This window comes from Elephas maximus, chromosome 8 (assembly GCF_024166365.1).
Source record: "Elephas maximus indicus isolate mEleMax1 chromosome 8, mEleMax1 primary haplotype, whole genome shotgun sequence".
Lineage (NCBI taxonomy): Eukaryota > Metazoa > Chordata > Mammalia > Proboscidea > Elephantidae > Elephas > Elephas maximus.
The window spans coordinates 63,493,096-63,509,531 of record NC_064826.1 but is presented as its reverse complement, the minus strand read 5'-3'; the positions used below and the strand labels follow the sequence as shown (position 1 = coordinate 63,509,531).

The following is a 16,436-nucleotide window of genomic DNA, read 5'->3' as shown; positions in this document are numbered from 1 at the left end:
GTACTGAAAATGCAAATGCACGAGGAAAATATTGAAGGTTTCGGTTGATTTTCAGTAGTGAAAATGAATTACCCTGTACAGGTCATCTGCTGATGAAACCAATTTAAAGGGATTGAGGCCAATTATCAGAGGCAGGGTATCTCAGAAGAAGAGATTTTGTTTGTTCTATGGAATAAATAGGGTAACTTTTTGGCAGTGTGCACAATCCGAGCATGAATAAAAATTAGTTGAAAGAATCCAATTTAAAAAAGCTCGTTTATTGCACTTATTTTTTTATATCTATTTTTAATAACATGATTCATGATTCTTAAGAGTCCCAAAAATGATAAAGTTGATATAATACTAGTATTTTTGGAAATCAGATTATTTATTTTGTTTACTTCTAAACTTTATAATGATAATAAAATTAAAACAATCCTTGATGATAAAGAGGTGCATAGATGTGTGTAGGAGCTATGCATTTTCAATAATGCATGGAAACCAATGCAAATATAGAATTTGTAGATGAATTGTAAATACACTTTTTAATTATAAAACAAAAATATTGTATATGCAGACTATGAATGCTCATTGCTTGTAGAAGGAAAAACAAATGTATTCTAACTTTTTGATTTTTTCATTTATTTATGTGCTCATCTATCCTTACTCTCCATTTGTAACCAATTTTCCTTTTTATACAGCAACCAGCCCCAATACTTCCTTTCACTTTCAATGAAACCTTTCTCGAGGATCTAGACTCTGAGCCATTTCTGTACGTTCTCGGACGGAAGAGGTTGATGGAGGCACAATACGATTGCTATGAGCAAATGTTACAGTCACCATCAGACGAAAGAGAAGGTAAGAGAAGAATGTATATGAACTTGTGTTTCAAACATCATGTGAGACTTATTCTCTTCAGTGGGTAAAAAAATATGTGTTGACTACTTCTAATTTAATTTAATATGTAATCAGTCTTCACAGCGGCTTTCATACTATGGTAGGTTTATTTTATGCAGCAGATATATCTAGTTACTTTACTCAAGTTCATCCAACTGCTCTTTGACTAACATGTACTCTTATGGCAAAATTACTACAATAACTCAGTACTCATACCTGGCAGGTAGGGATGATACAGGCCTAAGTGAGGGAGTAGAATTGGAAAATGACAGGAAGGGGAATCAGAAGATGGTAAGCAGAGAATTTGCCCTAGCTGAAATTTGTCGAAACTCTGTCTTGTTTGGGTCGACTAGGCAGCTGTCTTCCTTTAACTGTCAATTGGTTGGCAAGTTCATGCTATTCTTTCTCTCTTTCTACCCCCATTTTCCAGAGGAATTAGATGAAGATAGGTAGATATTGTTTGTCTATCACCTTCTCTAGACTGCTGTGTGTGACTACCCAGATATTCTCTAGGCTAAGCATTAGCGTTAGAGATTTTATTAGCATTAACAGGCCCAGAGAAGGAACAGAACGGAGGATGCATTGACCAGATATTGCTACATGCATTTAAATTCTCTTCCCTGTCCCCTCACACATTTCAGAAGACCCAATAGGATTTTGTAGACCCTTGTATGTCCTTACAACAATCTGTTTTTCTCTGCTTAATAGAAAAAAAAAAAAAAAGTTGAGTTAAATATACTCTGTCACTACACAAGATTTGCCTTCAAATAGTCTTAATTTGTAGTTCCTACTTTTAGCATTTTCCTTTAAACAACAACCAAAAAGGTCCATTGGAAGACAGATGCACATGACTTTTCCCTCAGCCTGGAGTAGGTTCAGTGTTTATTAAGAACTTAAGGCATTAGATGCAACTCCGCCCAAAGGTTAAACCATGTCTCTAAAGCAAGTGAGACTATGGAAACATGGGACTGATATTTTCAGAGACCAAGTGAGTGCAGTCCCCTTCATCTTAATCTTAGTCATCTCAGGAGGTTGAACTTTGTAGTCTTGGTCATTGTTCAAACTTTTTTCTTTCCCCAAGCAGGGGGGTGGAATGGGGGAGGGAAGAATGCCTTCAAAGCCTGAGGCTCATTCTTTTGAATACCTCTATCCTTATCCTTTTAGTGTGAACTTGACTTTTGAAAACACTGAGAAACCATTTGGAGCCAATGTTGATGAATATAGAAAGTGATCAAACCAATCATTATTTTTGTCAGAAGCAAAGTGCAAGTCTAAACTAATAAGAGTCTTTTTATATGTTGTGCATTAACTGGCTGCAAATACATCTCCAGTAGGAGTTTGAACCGAAAATTGAATCACTTTTACATTAAGAATAGTGCCTGGAACAACAGAGGGAGAAGGAGAGTCAGGAACAGGAGGAGGATATGGAATGTGTGGCTAATTGCCTCCAGGAGCAACTGCCTCCTTTGCCATGAGACCAGAAGAACTGGATGGTGCCTGGCTACCATTACTGAACATTTTGATCAAAGATTCTATTGAAGAATCCTGATCAAAAGGGGGAAAATGCAGAACAGAATTTGAAATTATCATGGAATCCAGACTTTCCAGAGCCATGGAGGCTGGATATACCCCTAAACTATTGCCCTGAGATAATATTTAAACCTTAAACCAAAAATATCTCCAGAAGTCTTCTTAAAGCCAAACAGTAGTCTAGCTTAGCTAGTAAAAACAATGTCTGCCTTGAGCATTATGCCCTTATAAGAACTATCTATATGGGATCAAAGTGACAACAGCAACTCGAAAGATTAGATAGGAACCTTAGAGGGCAATGAGTTTGTTTTAACCTGGAAGGAACAACTCAGAAAAGGAGGATGAGAATGTTTGTACAACTCAAGGAATGTAATTAATGTTACTGAACTGTGCATGTAGAAATGGCTGAATTGTATATGTTTTGCTATGTATATTCTCAAAAAAAATAAGAAAGAAAGAAAGAATAAAGCTCTCAGAGGTAGCCCCTTCAAAGGTTAATAGTTAATAGGATCCATATGTTCTAAAGCCATATAGTATTTTTAATGATAAAGCTTTTATCCATAGATGATGTGATATTGCATACCCTTCACAGGAGTTTCCTTGTAGCATTTCTGGAAATATTTTAAAGGAAAACTTTTGGAGAAAAGACAACATACACATGACATGTACTTCTTTTAAAGAACAAATGAAAAAAATCTTATAAAAATGTAAATTCCATTAGTTGTAGGTAAAGACAATACCTTTAGTTTATTGCTGTTGCTGTTATGTTGCTTTTAGTATTTCCATTTCTGAGTGGAGAGCCCCACAATAAGATATGCTGGACATCTATGCACCCATTAAATCCTGCTGAGGATTCCAAAATTTTTGACAACTTTCAATTGTAACCTCATTGTCTAGCTTAAACCTGGACTCCCAAATAACATATTTAGTTGTGAGAACCAGATTGCCAAGGGCAAATTTCCTCCAGAAAATTCGGTTATCTTTTGTCATTTCCTGAACTTTTTTTTAAGAATGTAAAGAAAGGGTAGATTAGATGCTACATGCTGATGACGTTTTTTAAAAATGCATTCTTTGAAAATGTTCCTATCCTTAAGGTTTTTTTTTTTTTAAATATTTTGAAGATAGTGTCATGAATTTTTTTGCATAATGCTGACTTACAGAGTTGCTCTTCTAAGCCTTATGCTGATAATGTTGGGGGAAAAAAGCATATCTTACAGTAACTACAAGACCAATCAATCTAAATCCAATTTCTTGGTTTCATGTTTTAATGGCGGATGAAGTTTCAGAAAGTAAAAACTAATAAACCCAGTTCAAAATTCATATGATTAACAACCAGTTTATACCTCGAATTATGTTCTCACAATTAAATAAATGAAGAACAGAGAATAATGTACCTCTGCCAGCCAATCTTTGGTGCTACTTGCTTTTTAATAAGGGCAACTTTGGAATCTCTTACAAAGTAGGATTAGAGCCAGCCCTATAATCCAATGAGGTAATTCGGTCAGGGACTTGCTAAAGGTATTTGTAGCTTTGTTTACAACATAAATGACTTTTGCTTATTTGAAATGTGAGCCATCGTAGCCGGAGTAGAGGGTTCAGCTACCCATACGATTGTCCTGAGATCAATGTTTTACTACAGTTAAATCCACATGACTTCAATGTTAATATCTTTCTAAATGGCCAGGTGTGTATTGCAACCGCACCTGGGATGGATGGCTGTGCTGGGAAGACACACCAGCTGGTGTAACGCTCACTAAGACCTGCCCAGATTATTTTCCAGACTTTGATTCATCAGGTAGAATATTTATTCTAATTTTATATTTTACTATGAAGCTTTTAGAGTTATCATCGTTCTGAGATAAGAAACAGTTGTGAAATATACATACTTAATCATACTCTACAGCATTTAGCCCATTCTAAAAACAAAAAACAAACCTGTTGCTGTCAAGTTGATTCTGACTCATAGCAACCCATTCTAATATTACTCAGTAGTAGAAATATTCTAAGCCGTCCTTATTTTTTAAGTCACATTTCTGGTCAACTGTGCACATTGATCTTAAATTCTAGTTTATAAAATTAACTTTTCTAACACTCTGTGAACAGATTTATTCAATTGTTTTTCAATTGCATTGTCTCAAATTTGGTGACTCACACAGAGACTTATGCAGATAACACCAGAGCGGGCAGTGTTTCATTCTGTTGTGCGTAACAGGGTCGCTATGTGTCAGAAGCACTTGACAGCACCTAACAAAAACAACATACAGATACTTGGTCTAGAGTTTATATATACTGGGGTGGTGTAACATGAACAGTGGAAATGTTTATAACCTTAAAAATTATATAAAACTACAATCAATGTGTTATGGGAAAATAAATCAGAAGGCATTAATTCTAGGCACTTTCCAGACTGCTCTTCCAATAGTAGATTGTAAAAATATACTCAGTAAGTAAGACTACTACTGTTATAATAGATCATACAAAAGCCAGCACTGTGTCTCACACAGCCTGGGCAGTCAATAAATATGTGTTGAGTAAATGAATGACACCAAATTCACTTTAGTTATAAAAGTAATATGGGAATGATTTATATTGAATATCACATTTTACTCTTCAAAACATTTTTCTACATATTATCTTAATTTATATTCAGAATATTTGACAAAGACCCACAAGTCTCCTGAAGCCTTGCCTAGTCCCCTATCTTGTCCCTTTCCTACAGAAAGCTTTAAATGGAAACAAACCCTCAATCTCAGCGAGCAACCACAGAATTGTTGAGATGCTGGTTAGTGGTGTGTGGTAAAGTGGCAAGCTTTCCTTCTCTTTGCTAAATATCAACCCCAAAGACAAGGACACCTTTGGTCAAAACTTCTTTGATTTCTATGCCAAGTTTAACTCCCGATGTCATTCCTATCATCTTATATTCTCATCTGTGCCTGCACCTTCACGCCAAGGATTTGGTCATTGAATTTTCTTCTGTCTCCAGTCCTGGTACAATTGTCACAAAACTATGGGGTTTAATACAGTGCGTAATAACCCTCTAGTAGCTTTGCAATTAAGCAGACCTGGATTTGATCCCTGGCCTTTCTACTCACTAGATGTGGAAGGGAAATTTACTTAAATTTTCAAAGCCTCAGCTTCCTCATATATACAGTAAGAAGGCCAATATCTACCTCAAAGAATCATTATTAATATTAAAGGAGATAATTCTGCAATGTGCTTAGCGTAGTGCCTGGCCCATAGCAAAGATGGATATCTTTAATATGCTAGTACAGCTGAGTCAGCAAATTACACTAACCGGCTCCAGAGAGATGACTACCTAAGAGATGTTTGGGAAAGTAAATAGTGAAGAGTAAGTTATAAACCTCAGATATAACTTTGTGGGATGGAGAGAGATGATTCAAATGAAATCTTTTGAGAAGCAGAAAAAAGTGATTTCTAGATTCATCCCTTAATTTCAGACTTCTTTTTTCTATTGGATTTAACCATATGAAATTGCCAATATTTACCCACTTTAACCCACAAAAACTGCAGTTTCACATAGTTAATTTAATAAAAAAATATTGTGTCTAAATGAAGAAAACTATAGTCTTGGTCTCCTCACATAGTTCCCATCTATAATCAGAAGTTATAATGTTTGTTTAAAATATGAGATAGAGTATAAGTAGCAGTTTGGAGGCTGAGACACCTGGGTTTAAATCCTGGATCACCCACTTTCTAGTGACTTTTACAACTCTATAACCTCTCTTACTGTTTGTGTTCTTGTTTGTAAAATGGAGATAGTAACGCCTGCTTCACAGTGCTCTGCTGAGGAGAATAAGACAGTGCACATTAAAACACCTTATGTATACATGATTCATGGTAGCCTCTATTGACTTATATTCAAATTCAAGTTCTATAAAGTGATTTACACTTTAGATTGGCTTTTAAGCTATAATTTATTATTTTTCATTTGTAGGACTTTGAGATATTAATACAATAACTTATGCTTCATTAACAGAAATAGTTACAAAATACTGTGATGAATATGGGAATTGGCATGATGAGACTGAACACAATGAAAGCTGGTCCAACTATTCTGTGTGTAACGCTTTTACTCCTGAGAAGATGAAGGTAGGTTCCTTTTTAAATTTCAGTATTGGGTGAAAATGCCATTATTTATACATGAAAATGGACGTATAACTAAAATGTCTGCTACGAAGAAGTAAACAGATTTTATGGAAGAAAATCAGATGATGACCTGTAAGTTCTAGGGGCTCTATGAAGTGGCATTCGAGAAGATCATGAGTTTCACTTGTTGTTCAGCCTCGATGGCAAAGTGAGCTCCGTTAGAGTATGGAATTTGGCATTTACGGCAAGGTATATCATGTCTAATAGAGAATATGATATGATTCCCTATGATGTCAGGACATTAAACATTTCCAGGGGCTCGCTAATATTTCTCTCCTCCTAGAAGAGTTCCCAAACTACAGATTTTCCACAAGTCGTAAACTAACAGTTGCCCCCCTCAGCTGGCCGTGACCTGAGTTTCATTATCATGCCTTAAATGAACCTCTTAGAATGGGATTGTTACTGAGCCCATTAATAAAGGTGTGGCTGTTCAGATTATTTTCAGTGGGAGTTCATTCTGATTTATTAAACTGGTGTCATACTGGCTCTTACGTGTTTTGAATATCATCTCTGCATAGAAACATTGATTTAAGCCAATGGGGGGGCGGCGTGGGGAATGAAGATATTCTGTCTCTTCAGATGCGCCGGAAATCTGAAGAGATCAATAAGCCTACAACAGCCTGCTCTTCCCACAGATCAAGAGAAATAATTGGTCAATGTTTAGCCATACAGGGTATCTCTGAGCAACCCTGGTGGCTGTAACAGAAACTGTTTGTTTTCTTCAAAAAGAGGCCTGTATACTATATAATTACTAAGTTGAAAAATAGAAGCACATTACTGCTTTTGTTTGCTGTAGAGAAACTTTTGGAGTATAGAAAAAATTCTTTTCATTAAAAATGAAACAGAGGATAACACCAAAAACAAAAAGCCAAGATGAATAAATAGCTTAGAGGCCAGGCACTGGCTGAGACACCAAAGCAATTTACCTCTTCACAAATTGTTTAGTCAGTCCCGAGAATCCAACGCATGCCTACATCTTAATGGAGGGCTATTTCCTTAATAAAGTCTGATTGAAATGACTTGTCTCTGAGTAAGGAATTTTCTGAATGAGTGCAGATTAGTATTTAAAAAAAAAAAAAAAAAAAAAGTCACCCTACTAACTGAATGGCTACAAATAGTACAGGTCCAAACAAAGAATTCTCAATGTTATCATAGTTGACCTTCAGAACTCTCCTCTATCCCCTCTAAAACCAAGAAAACCCAAACCTATTGCCATCAAGTCAATTCTGACTCATAGTGACCCTATAGGACACAGTAGAACTGCCCCAAAGAGTTTCCAAGGAGTGTGGCTGGTGGATTCAAATTCCCAACCTTTTGGTCAGCAGCTGTAGCTCTTTACCACTGCACCACCCAGGGCTCCTCTCAAAACTCTTTCCACAAATCTTCCAACAAAATGCAGGCACAAAAGATTGGGGGGGGAATATATATATATATATATGAATGTATTTACATACGAAAGCAAAAACTCTCAATCTTGGAAATAACACAAGGACGGCAATTAAATTATGAGCTGTTGATTTAATCTTACACATTACCAAAACTAAATCTGTTGTGTGGAATCGATTCCAACTCATGGTGACCCTGTGTGTTACAGAGAACTGCTTACACATCATTGTTGTTGTTATTAGTTGCTATCAAGGTGATTTTGACTCATGGTGGCCCAGTGTGTGCAGAGTAGAACTTCTTCATAAGATTTTCAAGGCTATGACCTTTCAGAAGCAGATTACCAGACCTATCTTTCAAGGCGCTTCTGGGTGGGTTCAAACTGCTGACCTTTCAGCTAGTAGTCAAGCGTGACTATCATGTTTTCCAGTTTCGTTTAAAGCAACTTGTGAAATATATTTCTGAATGAGATTTAATTCATCTCAAGTAACTTCATTCTTTAAAAATAGGTCAATTTATTTCCATAAAGTGACATCAGTAAGGATAAAAATAATTTAATTGTCCAGGTTATGATTTTAGTAGGTTTTTCCCAAGGGAGGAAACTATTTGTTGATTTACACTGATATTTAAAAATAGATACTATTTTGCCTCTGCTATAATTGTTTATTGATCTCTTTGTTTTTATAACTGTTTTTTGTTCCCAGAATGCGTATTCTCTGTACTATCTGGCTATTGTGGGTCATTCTTTGTCGATTTGCGCCTTAGTGGTTTCACTGGGGATTTTCGTACACTTTAAGTAAGTACACTTTTGATTTTCTTCTTTAAGGTACTAAAATAAATGGTAAACTGTCCAGGGGTGTGTGTATAGGAGTCTTCTCCAAATCACAAGAGACATGCGACATTGGAGGTCATGCAGTAGCAAGAAAAATAAATAAGTTAAAATGTGCTTTTTAACCCTATCTTTGAGGAGAACAGAATGGATTAGGGTAGCTTGCAAAAACAATGTGCCTCCTTCCCAAAATGAGACTGTCCTGTGAGCCCATAAATACATTGTGGCAACATAGCTAAGATTCCATTAAGTATTCAGGAGAGGGTCCTCTTTCTTCCCTTATCTGTATTCTAATACATGGAGTCCATGACAACAAGTCCAAATGAACCTCAGCAGATTATAAGATGCATCACAAGTGGATTTGGCCAAAAGAAAAGTGGGCTTGGTAAAACCATGACTCCTAACTGAGTCTTTCTTCTGTCCTTGACTCAGACTCACTCAACCAAGATCAAGAGGAGTCTCTAGACGATGATGACCCATCAAGTGTAAATTCTTTGCCCCTGCAAACCTAGCATTGTTAACCACAATTATCTTCTAAAATACTGAGAGAAATAAAATTCCAACAAAGGTTTATATTCTGAGGCTGTGCCTATACCCTTGATTATATTATCTATAGCAAAATGATTAAATTGATATCAATACTGATTTTACAATAAAGGGGAATTAAATATGTTAATTCTCCTTTTCAGGAACAATTTATAATCTATGTGGGACTACATAACTTACTTTATTAAGGAAAAAACAAACCTGTTGCCATCAAGTCGATTCCGACTGATAGTGACACTGTAGGACAGAGTAGAACTGCCCCATAGGGTTTCCGAGGAACGGCTGGTGGATTTGAACTGCCAACCTTTTGGTTAGCAGCCATAGCTCTTAACCACTGTGCCAACAGAGCTCCCTATTCAACTTTAGTTAGTCCAAAACTAAATAATCTGGCAAAACCCTTGAGAGAGTGTGGGGAGAAATTCTGTAGGAAACACTGATTTTGTCTTAATCTTTCTAAATTCCAAAAAGCTACCAAACAGCAGTTTTGAATCTGGGAAGGAAAAACAAGTCTCATTGATTTACAATCTAAATCTAATAATGGAAAGATATAAACTCAACTAGATGCTCTGCAGAGCAGACACAACAAGAGAAAAAGTGGAATATGAAAAACACACATGCTAACTTGCTAAATATTGAGACCCCAAAGAAGTTATGTCTGATATTTATACTTGTTCTCAAGAAACCTTAAATCTACCCAAACTAAAAATATCAAGGACATTTGATACTTTTAAAGTTCACCTATGCCCTGATTCCTTAAGTTGTACTTTTTGTTTTACATTTGGATTTTGGAAATATGAAAAGTGATTGTGAAAAAAGGCAGTTCTGATCATTCACTGAATTTTCTGTTTTTAATTAGCAATATTTTCCCAAAATATTATTCCAAACATTCAGTATCACCCTTAAAATTTTTACTGAACATTACAATTAAAATTTTTTGTGATTTATGCACTTAAATGGCATCGTCTGTGTGAAACCTGAGCAAAAAGTGATCATAACCTTCTTGCTTAATTCTTCATTCCCAGGACTGAATTATTTTGCAAAATTTGAACAATTTTATAAAATTTCCATGAAACCAAAATGAGAAGCTATACCCAAAATGAGAGCCCATACCCCGCTCAAATCACCCCATTGTAATCTCTGTAAAACCCTCAAAACTCCTAAAATGTGTCTGATAGGTTCGATTAAAAGGAGTAACCCTGCCGGGGTCCTTCTCAAACCAGCAGGCTGAGAAGGCCCGCAGAAGAATTCGAAGTTACTGAAATTTACGGAAGGCTGTGGAATTGCCAATACTTTGTTCCAAATCCTGGAATATTGCTCAGAATGAGATCATTACAGTGTATCTCTAATCTTAGTGTGATTTTATTCTTACATGTAAGGGGAAGTAGGAAGCAGGGTTATGTTACCCTGAAACAAATAAGAATGATTCTTCCTGTGCTATTGGAAAATGAATGTAGAAACGTATATAAAGTCTTTGCTATTTTAAAAGAACATTGAGCTTCTATGCCTTCTTCAACCTAGAGAAAAAAAATTCAGTGATTTAAATCTTAAGAGAAAATGATGCTAAAAATTTTAAATGCACCAAAATTGGCAGAGTTAAATATAGCTCAGGATGATATACAGGTTACTTCTGGTCCACTGTCAAGTTTTCATTGGTCTAAGCCAGGTTGAATCCAGTAATGAGGTCACAGATATGTGCCTCATGGTAAGAATTGGGAAGTATTACTATGATTATAAGGAAGGTGGCAGGTCATAGGTTCAACAGTGTTATCTGCACCATTTATAATATCTAAGGGTTTATGCAAGATAAATGGGTATGATATATAAATAATTTTTCTTGCCTTTAAATGCTTAACATTACAACCTACCTTTAGTACTATAGTAAATCCTGCAGAAGCCAAAATCTGTGTAAGATGGAAAACTGTCAGAGAAGGAAAACGCAAATATTTTCCACTGATAGCAATAGAAAAGTGGTAAGAGTGCACCCTGTCAAAGGCAGAAAACTTGCGAGACCCAGAAAAACAAGGTAGTACCATCAAGTTCCAGCTCTCACAAGTTTCATTGTGTGATAAAAATAGCTAACAAAAAAATCAAACTTGTGGCCGTCGAGTCAATTCCTACTCATACTGACCCTGTAGGACAGAGTAGAAATGCTCCATAGGGTTTCCAGGACTGCAAAACTTTACAGAAGCAGGCTGCTTCGGAGTGGCTGGTGGGTTCGCACCCTCTGACCTTGGGGTTAGCAGCCACGTGTTTAACTACTGTGCCATCAGGGCTCCTAAAAAACAATTAGGATCAGTTTATTTAAAACATTTCTCTACTGCTAAACAAGATACCATATGGTAGTGTGTGTATGTGCATGCATGCACATGTGTGTGCGTGTGTGCGTGCATGTGTGTGTGTGTGAGTGAAAGCTCTTTTCTAAATCTCATCTTTATCATATGCTGCCTCCTGGAGATAAAGTTCTGCATGCTACCCCTGCTTAAAAAAAAAAAAAATTAGCAAATTGAAAATTTTAAAATATTACTTATGAACTATTTACTAATGCTTGGCTTTCTGAAAAATTGAAAAATGTAGCTAGAATAATGAATGTATATTCTAACAGATTCCCCATTCCTTAAATTTAAAGTTACCTTTTTCTACAGATAATTGACAGCTCACTTTTCTTTGATTTTGAAATACAGGAAAAAAATGGTAAACACAGACAATTTGCATATTTCATTTTTCCCCAGAATTTCCTTTTCAAAATTCTTAAGATTTCTACTTTATTTTTAAGTCTTTTTAAGGAATGGTTGTTATAATGAGTCATTGTCAGCATTAACTGTTTTAAGCTTTCACGTAGGGAAATGCTCAACGTTTTGTAACCCGATCAAATATGGTAAATAAAAGATTCTTATTCATTCCAAATCTACCATAGCTATGTTGCAGGATATCTCCAGTTACATCAAAAAGTGAATTAAAAAAAAAAAAAAACCTGATGTCGTCAAGTCAATTCTGACTCATAGCGACCCTATACGACAGAGTAGAACTGCCCCATAGGGTTTCCAAGGAATGGCTGGTGGGTTCTGACTGCTGACTTTTTGGTTGGCAGCTGTAGCTCTTAATCACTGCGCTACTAGGACTCAAAAAAAAAAAAAGTGAAATAAGATATTCAAAATAATGTTCGTTTATGTGAGAAATCACACAAATGCATATGTATATGTTAATGGTGAAGGAGGAAGGAATGAAAAATTGCAACAAATTGCCTAGTACCCAAAAGGTTGGAAATGGCAACACCAAAAATTAGCAGCACTCAAAAAGGTCTCTAGGATGCAGACCACAATAATGCCTCACAAGGAGATCAGATCTGAACCTATTTAGAATTCTCTGCTTGTGTCTGAGCTCCACCATCAGGAGACTATGGAGAAGAGGAACCACAAGTTGATGCTGTTGAAATATGAGATCTGAGAAGAGGTTAGAGGTGGTAAAGAGAAGAAATCAGGAGACTTAGTGAATCTCATGGACTTGATGGGTCAAGGACGTGGATTCAATACTTTGTCACAAGCAGCCTTGGTGCTGAGATCACGCCCTGGTACCCCATCTTGTCATGCAATTTCTGCATCACATCAGTGAACTGTAGGTTTTTCATTCGAAACATTTCCCAAAACTTAATGGCTTCTCTTGTAGGAATCCTTCTCTTAATTAATTTCATGGCATTTGTTACAATTAAAAGTGATTTTAGCGCTCACTCTTTCAGTTATTAGACGAAGTCGCCCTGAGGAGTGAAAACTCTGAGCTGCCGTGACTAGAAAACTGTTTTAAAAACTATTTTAAAACATCAGGCAGAAAAGTAGTGATGGGTCTAAGAAATGGGAGCAGCCTCACTTATTTCTGTATGTTCTCACATTTGTTGTTAAAAGAAATGTTTAAAATATTACCCATGTGGGGTTTATCCAGGTACTTCAACATTTTATCATTGGCTTATGCTTTGTTATGCTCCGCCCCCACCCCGCCCACAGGAATCTCAGCTGCCAGCGCGTTACCCTGCACAAGAACATGTTTCTTACCTACGTGCTGAACTCGACGATTATCATCATTCACCTCGTTGAAGTAGTTCCCAACGGTGAGCTGGTGAGAAGCGATCCGGTAAGTACTGCATGATTTTGTTTTTAGTTTTATTTTAAGGGATATAGTATCTGTAAAGAGTGAACATGGTGCTATTGTTTGACCTAAGCAGCAGTTAACATGTATAATCCTATTTACTTCCACAGTTGAGTTTTATATTAAGCAAGGCATATCATTTCTATGTAGTTCTTGGAAGTAATTGTTACATGCTAAAGGGTTAAAACCAAAAAACCAAACCTATGGTTATCAAGTCGATTCCGACTCATAGTGAACCTATAGGAGAGCTAAAGGGTTACCAAATAAAAATCACACAACAAACCATAAGGTTTTATGTCTAATCAATAATTTCTTAACACCTCTCCCTCTCTCCCAGTGCCATCGAGTCGATTCCGACTCATAGCGACCCTATAGAACAGAGTAGAACTTTTCCAAGGAGCAACTTAATACCTATGGTAAGACAATATTGTCTATGCTCACAGTACGTGCTAAGTACACTTACCATAGGTGTTAACAAGGCAGTGCTTCCCAGTAGCCCCAGTATGTCATTAGTGGGCTACAGGCGTGCCAGCCTGGGCTTGGGCCAGTCACGTCAGCTATGAGCCCCTGTGCATTTACTCTACTAAGGTATACAAATATGATCCTGTTCAATGTCCGCATGACTTGAAAAGGTTTATGCTGACATAGAGAATACAAATACAGGCAATATTTCTGCTTTAAAAAATCCAGAACTGTGTCCTTATCACCACCTTGTTAAACCTGCCTTACTTGATTTTAATAATAAAGCTTTCCCTCTGGATATCTGTTAACAATCTGGCAGAAAACAATTGGCACACTTTAATCGGACATTTGAAACACTTTAATAGTGTGACTGTTTATTAGGCTAGATATGAATTGCCAATAATCGACCTACAAAATTGGCAAATTCATATGTTTCATCCTAATACAAATGTTTCACTCTATTATACATAAGGCTGCTATGAGTCGGAGCCGACTCCAGGGCACCTAACAACAATAACAATACAAATGTAAGGATAACACCCAGGGACTAGTAACAATGGGGCCTGTACTACCTGTGGTCTGAACGGACAAGGGGAGAGAATGGTATAGGAACCTAAAGACAGAGAGACAATGGTGTGGTGAGGGTTGCCCTACAGAAACAACGGGCCTGTGGCAACTCTGTGGAGAGGGAGTGGGGAATAAATACCCCTCGTTCACTCCCCTGTCATCTCCCGGTCTTTGTTGGTGCTCCCCATTGACAGAGCCCAGCCAGAAACCAAAGGACAAGGGAGCCCTGATGCAGTCATACAGATCCACCTCTTGGCCCAGAATGAAGAGTGCTGTTTGCTGGACACACAGAGCCTATCTAGCACACAATGAATGGCCAAGGAATATTTTCATTTTTATCTCTCTGCTTAAACTGTGTTTTGCAAGCATCTGTAGATAGCCTCATCTTTCAAAACTGGCATTTGACAGCTCTGCCAACCCAACAACAAAAATGCGTGAAATCTGCCTGGAGCATGCCTCCTGTGTGACCATGGCATGGGAAAGCAGCTTAATTTGGCTGCTAATGGATCAGTAGTGTTAACAAGTTTCGCAGTATTAATATATCCAGAAAGGCATTGTAATTCATCTTCTAAAGTCATAGACAAAGTCCTGCCTTACTCTCCTACAAAATAATGTGACCAAATGGGTTTACCTCAATGAGTTTCCTTTTTTAATGTCAACTGATTTTAATAAAAATTTAATCCTCACAAGACCTCAGAGAGTGGTGGTGATGGTGGTGTGCATTACTCCCATTTTTAAAGATGGGGAAACTGAGATTCAGTGCAGGCAAGTGTCCTCAGTGCCATGGATAGTTAGAGCTGGGATTTGAACCCAGAGCTGTCTTACACAGAAGACCATCCTCTTTCCTCTGCACTACATGGTGTTCTTGATTGTCATTATTTACTCAAGAAAATGAGTTCTTAAAGAAAGCTGCCCAGCCATTCCAAAGCGATGACTCTGTCCATGATTGGACATGCACACCACAGTTAATTAGGGAAACTGACCCCCACTGAGTTTAAAACAGATGTAAAAGCAATTAAGTAGGCATCTCTCAGCAGAAAAGACACAGAACTTTGGCTTCCCACTTCCCATTAAGTGTGGAGACCCTGAGAAAGTGACTCTGTATGTGAAGTAGACCAGGAAATGGCTAAGTCATTAAATAATCAACCACACTGACCTGAGCAGAGCTCTCAGAAAATCACGAAACATTGTAAATTCTTGAATAGACCCTCTCCTAACTCTCCTTTGGGAGTCTCCAAATCATACCTCATGCCTCCAGGTTGCTTTCTGGTTGTAACAGTGAAGGGGGACCAACTCTGTTATCTTGCTGGGGAAGATGGGGGGGACGTTGCTCTCTAGTCAAATCCAACTCATAGTGACGCCACTTGTGCAGCGTAGAGCTGTGCTCCACAGGGCTCTCAAAGATGTGACTCTTCAGAAGCAGATCACCAGGCCTTTCTCCTAAGGTGCCTCCAGGTGGGTTCAAACTGCCAACTTTTGGTTAGTAGCCGAATGCTTCAAGTATTTGAGCCACCCAGAGACTGTTAAAAAAAATTGTTATCTTCCCTAAATAGTCTAAATTCAGGATTCTTCTGAGTTTGCTATTCCTTTATAGAAGCCGTTTGACTTCCATCAAATTAGAATAATAAAAACTGCCCTTCGTACCCTCAAGGGGCTGTCGTGGAGTTTCAAAGAAGTATAAAGCTTTTAAAAATTCTAAAGGGCATTTATTGAAAGCAGTTGCTTACAGGATTTCTGTTAATCTGTCTCCTATGTCCTATAACTTCCTAGGAGTCTGTACTTGGCTTTCCCAACAAGCCCGTTACTCCAATAATTGCTCTTAATGCTCTTAAGAGTTGTCACTGCTGGATGTTTTCAATGTCATAGGCTATTATAGGGACAAACATGCACCAGTCACAGCACACAGGCTGCCTCCTAATTGCCTACCAGCCAGCCCAGC

The 16,436-nt window shown here is 37.3% G+C and overlaps 1 protein-coding gene across 1 annotated transcript in view; it reads left to right on the top strand.

Moving 5' to 3' along the window:
• CALCR (calcitonin receptor) overlaps positions 1 to 16,436 on the top strand; it is a 108,062-nt gene that overhangs the window by 71,380 nt on the left and 20,246 nt on the right. The window contains exons 3-7 of the mRNA XM_049894761.1: positions 681 to 837; positions 4,091 to 4,201; positions 6,404 to 6,516; positions 8,661 to 8,752; positions 13,327 to 13,453. Coding sequence (XP_049750718.1) covers positions 681 to 837; positions 4,091 to 4,201; positions 6,404 to 6,516; positions 8,661 to 8,752; positions 13,327 to 13,453 — 600 coding nt within the window. The remainder of the gene's footprint in view (positions 1 to 680; positions 838 to 4,090; positions 4,202 to 6,403; positions 6,517 to 8,660; positions 8,753 to 13,326; positions 13,454 to 16,436) is intronic.